The 19,209-nt window shown below is 29.4% G+C and overlaps 1 protein-coding gene across 3 annotated transcripts in view; it reads right to left on the bottom strand.

Moving 5' to 3' along the window:
* Positions 1–19,209, bottom strand: part of LOC106687613 (uncharacterized) — a 62,595-nt gene that overhangs the window by 28,429 nt on the left and 14,957 nt on the right. Inside the window, exons 1-2 of one of the 3 annotated variants that reach the window (XM_014431598.3) lie at positions 18,798–18,937; positions 10,397–10,513 (exon numbers count right to left, since the gene is read on the bottom strand). In XM_014431598.3, the coding sequence (XP_014287084.1) occupies positions 10,397–10,513; positions 18,798–18,862 (182 nt within the window). In that variant the 5' untranslated portion in view covers positions 18,863–18,937. Of the gene's footprint in view, positions 1–10,396; positions 10,514–14,265; positions 14,450–18,797; positions 18,938–19,209 lie in introns of those variants that run through there. The other 2 variants (XM_014431597.2, XM_067044951.1) reach the window with 2 other exon arrangements.

The raw sequence follows: 19,209 nt of genomic DNA, 5'->3' as shown, positions 1-19,209 counted from the left end.
AGGATCTTCCTGCAGCAAAGAGTGTGATTGCATTTTGTAATTCTATGACTTTTAGGACATAAATCTCTTTTCTTCTCTGTACTCTTTTGGAATTTCGGAAATATTGTAAAAGATTTGTTGCCCATGCCTAACATTGATCCGTTGTTCATCTCTACTGATGGAGGAGAGGTTGAGACCATAGAGCTAAGGTCCAGGATCTTCCTGCAGCAAAGAGTGTGATTGCATTTTGTTATTCTATGACCTTTGGGACATACTTCTCTTTTCTTCTCTTTACTCTTTTGGAATTTCGAAAATATTGTAAAAAAATTGTTCCCCATGTCTAACATTGATCCGTTCTTCATCTCTACTGGTGGAGGAGTGGTAGAGACCATAGAGCTAAGGTCTAGGATCTTCCTGCAGCAGAGTGTGTGATTGCATCGCGTCAATGTATGCATTTTTGAACATAAGTCTCTTTTGTTCACAGTACTCTTTTGGATTGTTGGAAATATTAAGATTGACTTGTTACCAATGTTTATTCTGTTGATCATCTCTGCCTGAAGAGAAGACGTAGGGACCATAGAGGAAGGGTCCAGGATCAAGAAAAAGCAACATAACCATAAGAAGAACATCGCGCCTCAGTAAGCCAAGATGGACTGTTAACTGAAATCGAATAGTTAGAGGTCACCCTTTTAGATAACAATTTTCTCCTTCCTCATTTGATTCACTGTCGCTTAGGGAAATAATGTCATGACATATTGAGTTCGTAATTCAAGGCGTCAATGCGCTTCTAAGAATACAGCGAACGTTGTGTTACGAATATTAGTTTCTGACACTGGCAACTAAAATTCCAAAGTGACATATTCGACATAGATAAAAAAAATCCTCAATGGCAATGAAGAATTGATAATGCAAAAAATCTATTCAATGTAATTTATAGTAGTACATATAACTAATATCTGAATCTTATTTTCTAGGGAAATATTTAACAATTTATCAATATTCTAGATGATTCTTGAATTTTGCAACTTATTTCAGTACATTTATATTTTTTCTCCAAACATTCTACAAAGTATCTGAATGTATTTAATAAAAATATTTATATAAATGGAATATCGTTGGCATAGGACTTAATTATATAGCTAGTCTAGCTATATAATATTAATAATTGCTAATATTAAGACTAATATTAAAATGCGAAGAAGACTACTAAAACGTACTGGATAAGGAAAAAACCAAAAACAGTTTTATGATTTTTGTATTATATCTTTTGCTGTACATAGTTTTGATTTCAATATAACAGCAATTACTATCGTTCTTAGTTATCACCTAAATGATATTGTGAAATCGGATATATTAATAAAGCATTTCATAACCTTTTCATTAGTTGACAGAATATTCAACAATCATTATTAACTTCTTTCTGCATTTTTGTATTAGCCACGATGAAGAAAACAGGAAAAAAAAAAGTTAAAATTACTCGGTACAAGGGAAAAGAATATGTTGACACAATATGCTATACACAATATATACCTAACCCACGAACTACGAACCACGAACACACCAGATACGAAAGTTGGTTTAATGTTGACTAACTTGAGTCCGTTCGGCCACACAGTATCCCACACCGACAGACAACACAACCGACTTGTCCCGTGTATGGTATCCTAAACTAATATTTATTTAATATTATTTTAAAAATTTCGTGCAGTGCATACACCAAATAACTTTAAAGCTACCAACCTATGTTATTGAAATTAATTGATTAATGGACATTAATCCTTGCTAGTTTCAGAACAGATTTTTTTTTATATTATTCAATGTAGCAATATTTTCCCATAATATTTTTCTTAATGGCAAAATTACTTTCAGATAGCAAATCGACTAACTCTAATCAGAGCATTTTCCAGAAAAGTTCATTTATCAATATATCTCATTTTAAAATTTCTCTTTTGCAGAAGTTAAAACAGTTTACTAAAATGTCCAGTCTGCCCTTAAACGTATTTTCAATACATAATTGTTATTGAAGTAATATTGAAAATAAAAAGAATAATTTTGTGGTTTTAATCATCCTGTCAACTGAAATACTCATTAATTTATTAATAATAATTGAAATAAAAAAGTCATTTGTTAAAAACTACGGTTACTAGTTAAACTCATAAAAGGAAATACTGGAAGATTATTGATTGACCGTGTGTGAAGATGAAAGGAATATGGTCCGGGTGCGGTCAAGAAAAACTCAAATAGTAGAAATATACTAATTTAATGAGCCAACGTTTCGCCCCACGTTGCAGGGCTTCTTCAGGGCTATTTTGACGGCAGTCAAAACTAAAATTCATTTTAGGCCGTCAAAATAGCCCTGCAACGTGGGGCGAAACGTTGGCTCATTAAATTAGTATATTTCTACTATTTGAGTTTTTCTTGACCACACCCGGACCATATTCCTTTCATAAAAGGAAATAGTTTTTATTTAGACGGTTTTTTTTTTCAATCTACAATACCTTTAACTACTTCCTATGTTAAATATTATTATTTCCAAAATATTTTTTTTCCAACGATATTAAACTATGTCTATATTATAAATTTTACTTCCGGAAATGAATGCTGTAATATGTAATTTTAATCTGGAAAAAAATATTTTTCCTCCTATTACCGTCAGTTAATTATCACATCCTTAATATTTTAGTTAATATTTAACTATTTTTTTCTACTAAAATAAATATGAAATCGGTCATTTATTTTAAATTTTAAAAAATTAAAGATTTTAAAGTATTAAATATTTACAAAAAAAAAATCTATTTTTACCATGTTAAACTCTTTCAACTAGGGTAATAACTATCTGACATAAAAAAAAACATGTAATGAGTTTAATAAAAATTGTTTGAACTATTTTTTAGAAAATGTAAAAAAATCGATTCCATAAAGTGGCACTTCCGGTCAGTCGATTTTATTTTAAAGATTTTGTAATATCTCAAGCATATACTTAGGACCATTCTTCAGTTTTAAACTAGGCTGATCACACACACTCACACAACAACTATTTTACTAAAATTGGAAGTTTGGATTCGTTGGATTTCAAAAAGCGTATTTACGTCGAAAACTATAATTCGATATTTTTCATAATCGCAATACTTCCTCTTATCTGAGTCAGTGAAATTAAAAATACAGAAGCCGAATTGAAAATTCTTCTAAAAATCTTTTTGTCTTCATCATCGCCTACAACGAAATTTCATACAGATAAAAAGTATTGCCTAAAATGGAAGTTAGAAATCAATTCAACCAAATCTGAAGCATATAGAAATTAATAAAATTTCATAAACTTAATCCTCGGCCCGTTGGTCAAAATCCATCCGTACAATATCTTGGTGTAGGCCTGGTCAGTTCTCTTGCATTCATAAAACATACCAATATAATATATATATGTATTTATTTTAATAAAAAAAAACCAAATCAAACTTCCAAAATCAATTAATTCAATATAAATTTGATAAATTTATATTGAATTAATTGATAAAACTTGTTTATCAAGTTATATCAATTAATTCAATATAAATTTGATAAATTTATATTGAATTAATTGATAAAACTTGTTTATCAAGTTATATCAATTAATTCAATATAAATAAGACTTTTTTTCTACCCTTTTTTATTAAATATATAAATAGCAGAATTAATATATATCTAAATATATACATATGTATTTATTGCCCCTTATGTATTCTTGGAGCCTTGTGGTTATTTTTGTGGATCGGGAGTTATTATTTCCCTAGATAAATTTTGAATTCTTTCTCGTTTTATATAATTTGTTAATCATGTTGAAATCCAAACGGTCTAGGCATATCTGATTTAAATAGTCAAATAAATCAGATATGCCTTAGCCGTTAGGATTTCAACATGTTCAACAAATAACATAAAACGAGAAAGAATTCAAAATTTATCCATGAAAATAATAAACAATTACTCCAAATCCACAAAAATAACCACAATACTCCAAGAATTGCAACTCCCCACAATACAACAATTTCTTTTGACTCAAACACAAACATATTTGAGTAAGACATTTTCCAAAGATGCAATAATAAAAGAAATTGAAAACTGCAACAAATCCTTTCTTAAACGTAAGGTTCATAGAAGAGCTACATGTTATGCTAAGCTAAAATTTTTAATATCTATATTTCATCTTTTTATTTATATATAGATTTTTTAAATTTTTCTCCCTTTTATTTTGTGTAGGTAGTTTTTTTTTTAATTTTGCCTACCTTAGGTATTTAATTTTGTAGAAGATATAAGTTTTAATTAATGCAATATAATATTGATTGTTGGTAAGAATGTGTATCCGTAATCAGCTGAAAGAGTAATTTTATAATTGTAAATTCTGTTGATAAACCTTGTTATTTTATATAAGAACTATTTAGTTTTTTCTAATATAATGTCAAAAGAAAACTGTGGAAATTAATTATTTTAAAAAAACATAGAAGAAATCTAGTAAAAATTCGAATCCCGGGATATCGTCCATAATAAAATTCTAGTCGTTGACCCGTTAAAGTCACTTTTTTAAGACTCAGGAAACTGTATCATGCTGGATATAAATAAATGAGAACAAAATAAAGTGAATGAACCATCAACAAATGAATAATAATAAATAACACATGGAAGCTAACCTCAATTAAATACGACTTTGCAGGTCGACTTCACCTTTCTATAACCTGGGGGACAGGTCAGTGGTTTAGGAACCGGTGGTACACGGATCATGCTGGCTTGAGGATCCTCCACTACCGGCTGGTTCTTGTAGACATCCTCGATCTTCATCAGCTTAGCGTTGACCGAAGCTGCGAGGAAGAGGATGGCCAAGAAGACGACCAACGTCCTCAAGAGCATCCTGGCGACTGAACTTATTGCGCAAGAAATTAGATAGCATGTGGCCTAAGATAAGACGAATCCCAAACAGCAAATTTTGATAACAGTATTAATATTATTTCCCAACGCGCAGAGTGCGATCTCGATGCCCTCTATAGTTCATATTTCTCAAACAATATCAGATGAAAATTAATTAATCCTCTCATTTTGCGATTGAACTAGATTTTTTCTTATTAAAATCAATGGAAGAGCTCCTTCTGAAAAGGTTCTTACTAGAAATTCTAATAGGATGATATGAAAAAAAAATTGGTACTTTGTTTGCATCCAACATTCCTTAACCGTCCTGATTGGAATAAATATGGACCAAAATTACAATAACAGTGATATATTAATTATTTAGCAGTTATAATTACCCATTATTTATTTATTTAAGTGTTTCTAACATGATTACCCATTACCCATTATAATGGCTTGCAATTATGATATTATTTATTTCATTTCAAATTATAATTATTATTAGCTAATTGTAATTTAAATTACTTTTAACTCATCAGAAGTCCTACAAAAAATATAGCTTTATAAGTACCCCAGTGATTTGTGAAAATTCAATGAAAAAAACTCATAATTGATATTATATTTATTGTTCCACTTACATAAAATACTTCTGAATGCTAAGGTAGATCATTCAATCATTGTGTGACCGCTAATAATAAAACCATTTATTTTCGGACATTTTAAGATTTTATTATCGTTTTCAACAAAGTTTTCGAAAGGAAACTTTTGAACCTTAGGATGATCTCTGTTAGTACAAGAGGAATAACACAAGCAGTTATCTCACCCCAATTTTTTATTACTTTAATGAAAACTATGCATAATTACTAGTATAAATTGATGACTCTCCCAAGTAGAGGTAGGAGAAATAAAAAATGGCGGCTATATCATTAAAACTACCATCAACACTAGAAAAACTAAGAGAACAAAATTTAAAATAAAATAAATTTACTGAAACATGAGCCCTAATTGAGTTCCCAAGATATGCTTTTTAAAAAGCAGTATTTTAAAAAAATGCACTGAAAATTCTGAGGTTAGTGAATTTATTTTGATAAATCTATATCTCAAAAACCATAATACGGACAAATGTCTGCCAGAATCCATATAAAAGCTAGTTAAACATACACTTATATTCGCAAGAGTAATATTTTTCATGATGTACTAAAAACTACTATAGCTACGAAGATAGACTAATTTATAGTAAGTTAAATTACCTATATTTTGAGTGCTAGCAGACATATGTATTTCTTATGGTTCCTGAGATATTTTTTTTTTCAAAAATCAAAAATTTTATCCGAACAAATAGGAATTAACATTTCGTGAATATATTTTGTTAAATATCATGAAAATTACTGCTCCTACGAAGCTAAAAATTGTAAGCTTCTTATAGTAAACTCAACTAGCATTAATTTGAGTGCTAATAGACAGCTGTACGTCTAATGGTTTTTGAGATATACATTTCTCAAAATAAATTCACTAACTACTGATTTTTCAGTACTTTTTTTATGAAATGTAGCTTTTTAAATATTTTCTCGGGAATTATTTAACGTAGATCGTAGGTTTCATATTCTAGCAAATTAACTAAAATTTAACTGATGCCTTTTTGGGCTTTATAATGTTATTGATAATTTTAAAGATAATTAGCACTAAATGAAATTTTTTTTTTAATGTTTTGTAACAACCACCATTTTTTATTCCCCCTACACATACCTATAAATTTAGACTAAATTAAAGTAATTAAAAGTGAAAGTGAAAGAACTGTATTTTTCCCTCCAGTACTATATGTTCTCTAGGTACTAAAACCGAAAATGAACTCCACGGTTTCTTACACCACGTGTATAAATGTTAGTATTGCATTATGTTTTGTAGAATAATAATTATGAATTAATACAGTTTTCATAACTCCTGTAGTACTCAGTCGTTCAACTTCAGATTTTTATTGTTTATAAATTATTAATTAAGTATTAAACGCTCAAATCCAGCAATAATAAACGTCATTATTCATTTTATAATATTAATATATGTAAAGCTTACCTTGTTCTAACTAAATTAAACTCCCTGGATATTCTCTATATTTATGCAAAAGTACATGAAAAATTTTTCCGATTACAATATTTTCTTCATATTGAAGAGCTAAGAGGAAACCAGTTGTATTAAAAAGTTTTATATTTTAAATTACTAAAAAAAAGAAATCAACCTGAAAATTAAAATTTGAAATTTCTACTAATCACAACAAATTAAGATGAAAGAATGAAGGATTATAGGCGTGGGTATTCAAGTTGAAATCAATAACAATGAAAATATTTTATATGAATCTAGAGATACCTTTTTATAGTTAACCACAGGTTAATATTATTGTATACTATAGTTATTCCTAAATAAATTCACTAATAAAGGATTTATCATTACTCCGGTATGGTTGATTTTAAAATGAAAAACTTTTGAACGTAAACACCTCTCACTAAAGTACATATTTTAGAATATGTACCCTACTTTAAATGATGTTTTATAAGCTTTTCTTAAGTGTTCTTAGTAGTTTAAAGGATATGCGTTCGGAATGGAAAACTAAAAATTTTTAACGTTTTGAAACAGCCACCATTTTTCACTCAGCAGTAACTAATACATTTTAAGTAGTAACTATAAATAGTTTTTATTTGATAAATCCAAAATTGGAAAAAAATAACTTTTTTTTCCGCCCGGCTGTTGAACTAACTTTTCGATAGAATATGCTCCACTTGTTTTACATTGGTACTGTCACTTATTACTTAATTTATAGCCTAAAACCACCATAAATCACAAATTGTTAAATTACAATTAAAAAAATCTCAAAGATCAAAAGATTGACAAAAATATGTTTCAGATAATTTCAAGAAGATGGCCACGAGACCTGCTAATGTAAAACGTCATTAGAGTGCTACCAATGGATAGTTTCTCTACACGCCTGTAACAGTCCATTATAAATTTACATCAAATTAATTGAATCTATTATAATGTACAGTTGTAAATAGCATTAAATAAAGAAATTTAAAAAAAAAAGAGAGAATTTCGGTTTCGAATATGATGCATTTGTTTAAGTCTTTCAGTGCTGTGAGAATATAATATTCTAAAATATATTTAATCAGCAAATGTGAATAATGAAAAACGTTTAATTATAATTTTTAATACACAACAGTCATTGGCCATCAATATGTTTTGCGCTGATAAGGAATATCAACCAACCAATAGGCTCTTAGCTGATAAGATATGAGCCATATTGGAGCTACCATATTAGATTTTAGATCAAGACAGATTATCAGAAATTTTATAATCTTTCACTCAAGATATAGTATATAATACTAGTCAACACTAATTTCGTGTAAGGATTATGGACGTCACTTTTTTATTTTTTTTTTCGTAGGTAAGTAAAAGTGAAAATTTAAAAAAAGGCGTTTCTCACCAATTTTATTTATTATTCTGTGTAGATTTTTCGGCACGTATTGCAGTTATCTATATTTTGTAGTTTATGTATATTTTTAATTTATTAGTTGTGATAAAAATTGGTATTTTACGATTTCTTGAGATTGGAATAACCAATGTAAATTCTGTCTCTGCCAAGAATACAACAGTTTAACAAAAGATAACTAATCAGTAGTGTATTAAACAAATGATGTGCGGTCTCAGTTTTCCTTTTTTCTCCTTCAATTATTTATAAAATTATTTAATAATATTTTTTAGTTAAACGTTGCAGCAAAATTAAAGGTGTTTCAGAGAGAAATTATTTAAAAATTCTACATTCAAACCCTGTCAGACTATTTCATTGAGGATCTAGCTGATATCGAAGACCATTCAATTTACTTTGACATAATGGTCTTACTTAAAATCGTTTGGGCCGTTTTCTAGAGAATCGGACAAATGTGCAAAATCGATTCTACCTGAGAGCACTTCGGGTCGGCCGATTTTATTGAAAAAAAATTTTTATCATAATTCTGAATTATATCCGAATTTTTCCGTTTACCGACAAAGACACACACACATTTTGCGAAACTTGGTCATTTGGATATAAAAGACATCAAAACGGGTATTTCAGCAATAATTCCCTTTACTATATATTCCTTGTTAAGGAAAATTAAAATAAATTAAAATTTTCCAAGTGACGTTCGTTTAAAAAAAAACTAAAACAATATTTCGGAATACTAATATACATTTACTCAATAACTCCTAATACTTTCCTAATAGCATATCTTGTATGTTCTATAAGACAATTACTTTCGAAGATATAGCTGAACCCTTTTACCTGAAAATAAACAATCCAGGAGATTTCTATCAAAAGTTAAAACATCCACTTCTAAAAAGTAAGGATATTTTTGACAAATTAAAATTCCACACCACTAACTTATTCAGATATTTTTTTGAAATAATTTATTTATTGTTATTTACAACTGTATAAAAAAAAATATACAAGTAAATTTGCTTTAGGGGACATAGTGACATGATACAAACATGTGGTGATAGATAGAACTCCAATAACATTTCTGGAGGAGAAGATCTCGAGGCCATCTTCTTTTCAGACGCCTAGGAGGATTATTAGGTAATGAAGGAGAAGCCAGGTTAGAAACAAATGGATTTGGGAGGTTGGGAAGTTTATCATGGAAGGAACGGTATCTGGTTCTGGCCAAATCGGTAACATATGGGGCATTGAGGTCCTGATGGATGGCTTGATTTGTGACAAAGTAAAGAGCATTAAGGATTTTGGACTGTAAGAATTGGATTTGGGAGGAATTTGATGGTTTAGTGGAGCCCCAAAGCTCAACTCTGTATGTCCAGATAGTCCTTATAATAGTCATGTAGATCAGTCATTTGAAATGGATTGGCAATTTAGACCGTTTGTCTAGTAAATGTTGTAATAATCGGAATCGACAAGCAGTTTCATGTCTTTTCAGTCTATTCAGATATTTAAAAATTTAAATCATCCTGAGTCAAATTTAATGGACTACGTTATAAAGCATAGTAAGGTACTAGGTTACGAAATACATGGGGACAAAATAAAATATAGAGCCAGAAATTTAATAATTAGAATTTACAAAACTATTAGCCTTCCTACTGATCACTACGGATGTTAAACGTGACATATTACATAAAGAGAGAAACGGTGTCTTAAGATTTTTGAAAATTTTGTATAGTGTGCCATATACGGACCGAAGAGAGACGAGTTAACTGGAGAATTTAGAAGGCTACACAACGAAGATGTGTGTAAAATGCACCCACAATGCAATGCTAATATAATTAAGGTGATAGAGTTGCGGTAGATAAGGCCGTATGGCCTAGCAACGAAGGTACCTCAAAAAATAAAATAAATAATGACCCGGGGAAACCTCCAAGGAGTAGGCCAAAACGTAGATGGGAGGATTGCGTCAAGACTCATCCTTCGGATTTTGGCGTCTCTGGATAGATGTATGTAGCCATTGGTGGTATTGGCATTGAACCTTCGGGTTCACTAAACCTTTTTTTTATTATTAATAATTTAATTACTTACCTTTCGGTGAGTTTGCTGCATTGCCCCCTCGCCTTCTTATATCCTTCTGGACATTCCTGGTCGTTAGTCGTTTCAACTATGTTCTGAGGTGGTTGTTCGTAGCGATTCTCGGGCCACCTGTTGGAAGACCAGGGTTAAAATATTATAATTAAGATTGAAATTATAAAAATCAGGAACAATTATATTGGTACCCTAAAATATTACTACGTTGTAACGAGATTTTTCTAGAATGATACGTTGATATATATATTAGTAAATTGTATAGTCTAATGTAATTAACTCACGTTGAACAACAATTAGATCATTGCTAAATAGAAACAATATTTATTCACCGTTTTTCAATTTTAGCAAATTTTTTAATGTTAGTTGATTTAACTATTTTTTATTAACCAATGTCTCTAATTCCCTTTTTAAACAAATGTTTCAAAGACAAGATAAGAATGGCGCTAATTCGCATTTTGAGGGGATAGAGAGACTTCCCTTCGATAATTTTCGATGTTATGATCTTGTCCAATTATAAAATGATAATTATGCAGTTATTAATTATGCCATCATCTTAAAAACACTTAACCACCATTACTTTGAATCACTAAATAAAATAAATATGTAATCGCTTATTAATTGGCAATAAATAGTTTGATTGAATAATACAATAAATAAAATTACAGATAAGAAGAATAAATAAAAAATGGAAGACTTTTAGAAATGAATTAAATACTATTTAATTTAGTAATTTGTGCAAATAAATAGATTAAAAAATTAAAATAAAATTAATTAGATAATTGATAAAATAGTCATTACCTGGTGAAGGTTGAATTTGGTTAGGAAAATTTTATAATGAGAGACTATTGCGCTAACGAATTTATTACTGGTTATAGTGATTAATATAAAAGTATAGTTAATTAGTGAGCATATTACTATTAATTTAGAAATTAATCATTATAACATGTGAATTCCATAATTAAATTTGTTAAATCAATTTATAATTATATTTCTTTAAATGTTGAAGTGAATTGAATTAAAGGCACAACAGCCTGTAAATGAAGTTTTGAAATAAAAGTTTTATTTAAACTTTGATATATCAAACTGAGGTTTGATAGTATAAGCATAGATTTTTTGTTTAAGGATAATTAGATTAAAAAGGTTACTCTTGTAAAATCTAGTTTACGTTGAGAAAACTAAGATAAAGGATCAAAAGCAATTGTTTAAATTAATTACAAATTAAATATATGTTGTAATGTATCAAATAAAAAAGTTGAATTAAGAAAAAGAATGATAAAAACAAGAGAGGGTTTTGAATGAGTCCCGATATGTAAACAAACATAAATCATTTTTAATTTCACAGCATACATCAATGAATGGAAATTTTGAAAGTTACGTAAAGAGATAAAGAAACATAATGATAGCTTTTTACAGGTCAAAAGCTATCGGAATACGTAGCAACCTTGGTTTTATCTCATCTTCTTATATTTCAAAATCAGTTTTTTCATTTCACTCATTTTATATTTGATAAAAAAAAAATCAAACTAACTGGGTTACAAAATGAAAAAAAAAAATATTATGAATAAAAAAGGATTTATAGCGTTATAAAGTTGTTTTTTTTATAAAATCAGATACTGTTAAATTGAGATTATGAATGTAATAGGAAAATAAAAAAATATATTTTTCTGATGAAGTATATTTTAAGATACTCGTCTTTATTAATTATACCATAATATTTATATCTCGATGGTTTTATGTTGTGATTAGGTACTAATATATAGAAGAGAGGTAAGAATGGACTTTCATTAATATATGATTGTATTATATCTGGAAAAATCGTCAACTTTATCTCTTCTATGAAAATTATCTATGCTAGAACTAAACACACAATCTTACAGGATTAGATGTTAAGAGGAATATGAATACTCAAAAATCTATCATAAAGGTTTTAAAAGTTTCATAAAGGATTATTCAAACCAAAGAATTTGATACTAATTAAAAAGCAACAGTAAAATATTTCTCTTATGATTAGAGAATATTTTATAATTAGACATCGATATCAGATTTAATTCTTAAAGTAATAAACACAATATAAGAAAATTTTCATAAGAAAATATTAGAAAAAAATATCTATACAAATAGAAAAATATGAGTACAGGAATATTATGTCTGTTTTATGACTATCAAAACTATCAGGTATATGTGCAGTATGGGTTTTGGAATAGAAAGTTCTTTCTTACGCATGCTAACTCTGACAGCCAAAAGTGTTTTTGGTACAAGTCAATTAGTAATTATGTAATTGAAAAACAAAAAAAATCACAAAACTTATGCAGGAAGGGGGTTGTTTTTATTTCCAAAAAAAATATTTAAAAAGTACTATAATGGTTTATGGTCTAGTTTTAATTTAGGCTGAAATCGTAAGATTTAGAATTATATTGAACATTAACCTCAATTACGTGAAAACGGTCAGGATTACAATAATAACTATAGTTTTTTAAATTTCCATTTCCATTGCTAAATGTTTTATGCGATGATCGGTTGAATGAATATTTATCAATCGAATAAAAAAAATATATTTTTTTACAACTAAAATAATTAAAAATATGTTTTTCTAATCATTAAGTCACAAAACTCTTATGCTCTGCCTTACATTATACTTCAAATGGAAACTTTTACAGTATCTGTGTAATGAAATTCAAATGGCAAGCTATGCTCGATACATATTTTATATTTTATTCATGATGTTATTCGCAAAAAAACTTTCCAATGATACTTCACGTACGTCAGTCATCGTCCACGAACCACAACTCTTTAAACAAAATTCCACTACAAACTGGAAACGTCATTGAAAATTATACCACGTTTAATATTATTTCGTTTAATAATCAACTCAACAATAAATTATTTATTTAGAATAAATGTATTTATTAAAGCTATTCCAAAGAATATATTCATTATAAATAAAATTTTACTTAGAAACAAATAAATATTTAAATTTTATTACAGCCTGTCAGTATATTTACTCTCCGCTCTTCTTATCTCTTGAATTTTTATTTTATTTCGTCTAAGCCGTTGCTTGCAAAAGTTTTGTAAGTCAAGGTATTCAAAATTAAGGGGTAGTATATAGTATTAAGGTAGGGGTAGTAGTAATAGCATTGTCCGTCAAAAGTACGTCCAATTATTTAAAAAATATTTGAAGTTAATGCCTCATAACTTAATTTGTTTTATTAAAATTATTTTTGATGAGAACAGAATGATTTAAAATTCTATTCTCAACTGCCTATATGGTTAATATTTTAAAGGCATTGTTATCTAGATTTTCTCCAGCCCACCTAACTCTAAGATTTCCAATTGGATGGATTGTTTACGGATTCCGAAATTAAATTGGATTTTAAAAAGAATTAATACGAAGGACTTCTTTGATCCTAAAAAAAATTCTCTAGTTTTGAAGACTTATTTGCAAACGATGTTGAAAATCTAATAAACGCAAAGAGGAAAATCACTTTATAATTCGATTTCGCGTAAAGATTCGTTGCCAAATCTGTAGTATTTAGTTATTTGAGCGCCATCCTCATTGCAAGGAGAAGTAGAAGAGTCTACTCACCCAGACATGAAAACCAAAATATGAAAATTAGCCAAAATATTAACGAACTATTGAGCTTCTGCTTGAAGCGGTTTAACTCTTCAAGATAGTATTTCTAGGCTCGTATCAAAATAGAACGGCACTTACACCAGTCTGATTTAAATCCTCCCATATACAGTTCATTTCCAAAGATCATTTTATTTCTGGTTTATTATTACTTTATTGTATGAGTTATTTATCAAAATGACTTAGACAAATATTTTATAAATTGTATTCATCTTATCATGTAAGCTCAATAACTGACCTATTTTGATAAGGCGGAGAGTAACTCCGGCTCGGCCAACACCTTCCGTTGATGAGGGATAGTCCTTGGAGGCAGTAAGGTTGGCCAAGGTAAGTGTAAAGAGGAAGCTGCTGACCCCAAGCCACAGCGACCGTTGCAAGAAGAGCTAGTAGGACGGGCGACATCTCGAGGGATACTGAACAAGGGCATAATGGATATCGTTTGGAGAAATCAGAGGTCAAGGGGGCTATCTGAGTGGGCCAACTGTAGTGAGGCAACGGATGAAGTCAAACATCCGACGGCAGAATCAATCGGTCTTAAGAATATGACCTCAAATAATTTTTGAAATGTTCTGTAGGTCTAGAAATAATCCTGTGGCAGAAATTCTGATTTTTTTAAACTTTAGCTGGCCTATATAAGGAGTACACCCGTATAGTGAGGGTGAGTATTTTCATCTATTGTTTTCGACGGAAAAACAAGTTTTGAAATCTCCTGACTCTAATTAACCAAGTATTGATAAATGATCTCTGTTTATGAATACCCTAGATCAAAAACGAAATGTCGTACGAAATTGAAATTACATATTTAATGTTATTTGAGATTTATTACGGATTTCTCAAATCGACTATAACGATTTAGATTAAACTAAGTATATATACAATGTACTACAATATACAGGGCCCTGTTTCATAATGAAAGCTAATAGTATTAGTTCTTAATACAAGTGCAGAAACAACGTGGTGATAACAATAATACTTGTTTTTTTTCAAAATAGGGATGGTTATTAGTGATATTACAGGAGTTAAAAAGTACTAAAGCACAAGTTACTATTGTACAAGTCAGTGTAATTGTATCAAGTTAAATCTACTAATAGTATTAGTTTGTACTTTATTATGAAACAGGGTCATGGTGATCATTAATACGAGTAGCTACTGGTATTGGTACTGGATATATTCCGGGAAACGTATCCAGAAAATACGCTTATTGGTCCTTTTTACCAACCCGATCAATGGAGCGATTCTTATAATGACTATTAATCCTCTATGTCGAACCTTTTTGATTTTTTAGTGAAATCTAAAAGGGACAACCAAACAAAATATCAGCTAGGTCGTATGCTCATTAAAATATTATGATAGAGCTTAAATTCCGAATTTTCAATAAAACATCCTCTGAAGTACAGTTAATATTGTTTATATAAAATAATAATTCTGATATTCATTTGTATTATAAAATAGTTAAAAATATAAAGATGTTTTTCAAGCAACCGCCTAAAAGAGATTGCAAAATCGGAAATAGCCGAAAGCGCCAAGTCTCTTCCGATCCATTTCTATAATATATGGCTTTATATTTTCTTAAACTGTATGGTCTTGTTTAAAGGCGTAAAACCTTTCGGTCATTAACGCCACTGCTACATTTTAGGCGGAAACAAAGTTAGTAGTCGTTCCTCACACCTCAAGAAACTCTTTAGTACGAATTTTCACTACAGCAAATATATTTAAACTATTTCTTTTTATAATATAAAATTACTCACTATATGATAATAATATAAGTAATTAGCAAGCTGGAGCACAATGCTATAAATATTATATTATTTAACATCAAAATTGTTCTGAAAGGACTATGTCCTAAAATAATAGACTATTTTTCATTACCGTTTTCATTATCCCGATGACAGGGATCGTGTACCTGTCAGGCTCACCGCGCCTTTCTGGTGTGTCTTTCAGGTTCATCGCCCCTCTTGATTTTTTAATAAATTCTTCAATCGTTATTTCAGTATAGGATAGGGATATTCTATAGGAATACCACAATATTCCAGCTTTTTTGGTTTCAACGACGAAAAAGGCAACCTACGTCACATGCAAGAATAATTGTGTACTCCTGGTTTCTTCTTTGCTATGAACCGAAGTCATTGATAAAAATACTGGAGAAAAAAAAAACCTGAGGTCATAACGTATTATAATGCTCACAAAACTGGAGGTGACTAAAAATTAAAAAATCATATTGTATTTGTATACCTATATCTAATATATCCTAGTATAGATACAATGATATTAGAATTTTTTCCAACATCGAAGCTGTCAGTATTCATAGGCTAACATCATCATCCTTGTGGATTGACTTGTATAGTATTAAAACAAATCCATTTGAACCCCTCTGTGACGGAAACTCCTCCCCCCATACTAGCAGCCACCAATTTTATTTCTCATCAGTATTTTCCACACTTCTATAACGGACACAATTCATAAAATATAAATGAACAAGCTAACGATTCCAGAATTGAAATGAAAAATAGTCTATTATTTTAGAACATAGTCCCTTCAGATCAAAGTTGCTGTTAAATAATATAATATTTAGAGCATTGTGCTCGAGCTTGCTAACTACTTAAATTATTATCATGTAGTGAGTAATTTTACATTATAAAAAAAAGTATATTTTTCAAATAATATACAGATATTAATTTTTTCATATATGACCAAAATTTTTAAAATACATAATACCTAATGGTCAAAAAAGTAGCACAAAAATAAAATGTTTTCAAAACATATATTAATTCAATTTTTGGACGTTTCGGGAATACTGGGTCCTCTCCTTAAAAGATACCATTCACTGTTGTTTAAAAAAACACTACATCCTATACGAAAATTACATTGTATACAATTTGTTAGTTTCATTTATAGTAATAAACAGAGAAAATAATTAAGAAACAAAATATTTTTTTAAGATTATGTTTTACTTTCCTTAATATATAAAGATGATCAGCATAATAATAATGTTTAACTTCTATAACATAAAATGTTATTTGAACAATAATTTCTGCTATTAATGAAAGTTAAATTGTTAAGGTTTAATAGTAGACTGTGGATGTGGATTGGGGAACAATTCAATTATTTATTATCTATATAGGGTAGCATTCTAAATATCAGGAATAAACTTGAGATATTCTTTTATGTTCAGTGTCTTTTCTAGTTGTTTTTTTTTTAAGAATAGATTTCCTTTATGTTTTCTTTTTAATTTTTTTCTCTATCCAGAAACCTGACATTATGAAAACTTATTTCGTGATAGTTGTTGTTATATATTAGGGGGGCCCAGCAAATATATGTGTTGAAAACATTGTATTTTCGTTCTAAGTTTTTGACCTTTATTCATTACAAATTTAAAAATATAGATGCATATGTTCAATATAATATTTATTATTTCTGGGGAAGGAAAAGGTGGTTGAACAGATGGGTTGATGGAATGGTTGATTCATGACGTATAGCAGTGGGAATGGAGTTCCAGGGGTAGGCATCTCGTTAAGAGAAGGTTTTCTCTAACGCAGCAGTTCACTGAGGCTAGGGAAAGTTAGATGGACTGATAGTACAGAGGATATGAAATTAAGGTTTTGTTGGGTATAGGAGGGGCCCTGAGTTCTAATTACTTGGGATAGGGAGGATGTTATAAAATGCTGACTACGGTAGGGAGGGAAGAACCACTTCAACTCGGAGTAATAAAGGCTCATACGAGTATTTTTGGTGATCCCAAAAATGTCGTATTGAGCGATTCATAAGACTTTCTAGTTTAGCTCCGACATTACCTAATTGTCTGCCGTGCACCAGACATGGGAGGAAAGTAAGAGTTGATGTGTTCTAAGAAAAATTGAATTATTTTATTGGTTATTATTTCATTCAATACTAAAACAATGTTATCCTGCGAACCGTCCCTACAAAGACATATGTCCTAACACTGCGTTGAATTGTTTTATAAAATCATATCGTTTTTTTGTTTATTTTCGGAGTTACGAGGTATTAAGCCTAAGTTAATTTTTATTAGTTAACCCCTTGTTGACGGACACCTCTGTATAACGGATAAAATAATCTTCCTATGGGTTTACTATAAATATATATAGATTTAATGTATATTGCAATATTATACACCTGTTATACTTGCTACGAGCCCTTATATTTTCAATGTCTTGTCTGTCCCAGAATAACGGTTTTTAGTCAAATACAGTTTGATATATTTTTTTTTACATAAATTTATATAAATAAGTTTTAACTCTATTTGTGTCTTATTTGAAAACAAACATAAAATTATTTTTAATTAATTTTTTATTGTGTTCAAACCATACCGATGGAAAAAAATATATATCATTTAAAATAAAACCATAAAATAGAACCAAAAGAAGAAAAAAGTTTGATTTTCATTATCCACAAGAAATATAGTCTTAAGCCCAATAATTGAAAAGTAATACAACGTTAAGTTATTTTGTTAAGTTCATTTAATAATATATGGTTCTTAAGGGTTGCATTGCGATGATATATTTTTGGGTGCAAAAATTATTTTACATTGCAAAAATTTAAGAGTAATAATTATTCTTTACTCAAATAGTACATTGGCGATTCTACATCTCTTAACTAAACTTCTTTTTAACTTTATATTATATTCATATATGTTTTTATAATTATCCTTCCCTCATTTATGTAAATTTATAAACAAATATGTATGTGTGTATATATATATATATATAAAGTTTCATTTTATAGACCTTCGAAATGAAATGAGAAATTAAATACCGTTTCATCATGGCATCATTACTAGTCTGCATTCCTTTCCAATCCGTCTGTGACCATGGGGGCATGGCTTGAGAGGTGTTCGGATCATGAATTTGTCGAGTAACTCAGGTGATGTAGTACTTAAAATTACCTCACTTGTAGCTTGTGATGTCACAAACAAAAGAAACAGAAAGAGTAGTACATTTCTTGCCATCGGGATGAAGAGAACTGGCCTTATCTTACCAACGCAAAGGTCATCCGTCATCAATAATCGGTAGTGGGAAAAAAATCAGTCAGTTGTTCAACTCCAAAGCCGTAACATAATTCAAGAATCAACCAATCGAAAATCCGTACTTTATGAAAAGTTTTCGATTACATATGAGTTATATCGTATGTTGAAAAATTACTTTAAAGATATTTACGGCTAAATATA

This window comes from Halyomorpha halys, unplaced genomic scaffold (assembly GCF_000696795.3).
Source record: "Halyomorpha halys isolate HHAL.00 unplaced genomic scaffold, Hhal_1.1 Scaffold988.1, whole genome shotgun sequence".
In the NCBI taxonomy this organism is placed as follows: Eukaryota; Metazoa; Arthropoda; class Insecta; order Hemiptera; family Pentatomidae; genus Halyomorpha; species Halyomorpha halys.
The sequence above is the reverse complement of the archived record's forward strand: the minus strand, read 5'-3'. Positions and strand labels throughout refer to the sequence as shown.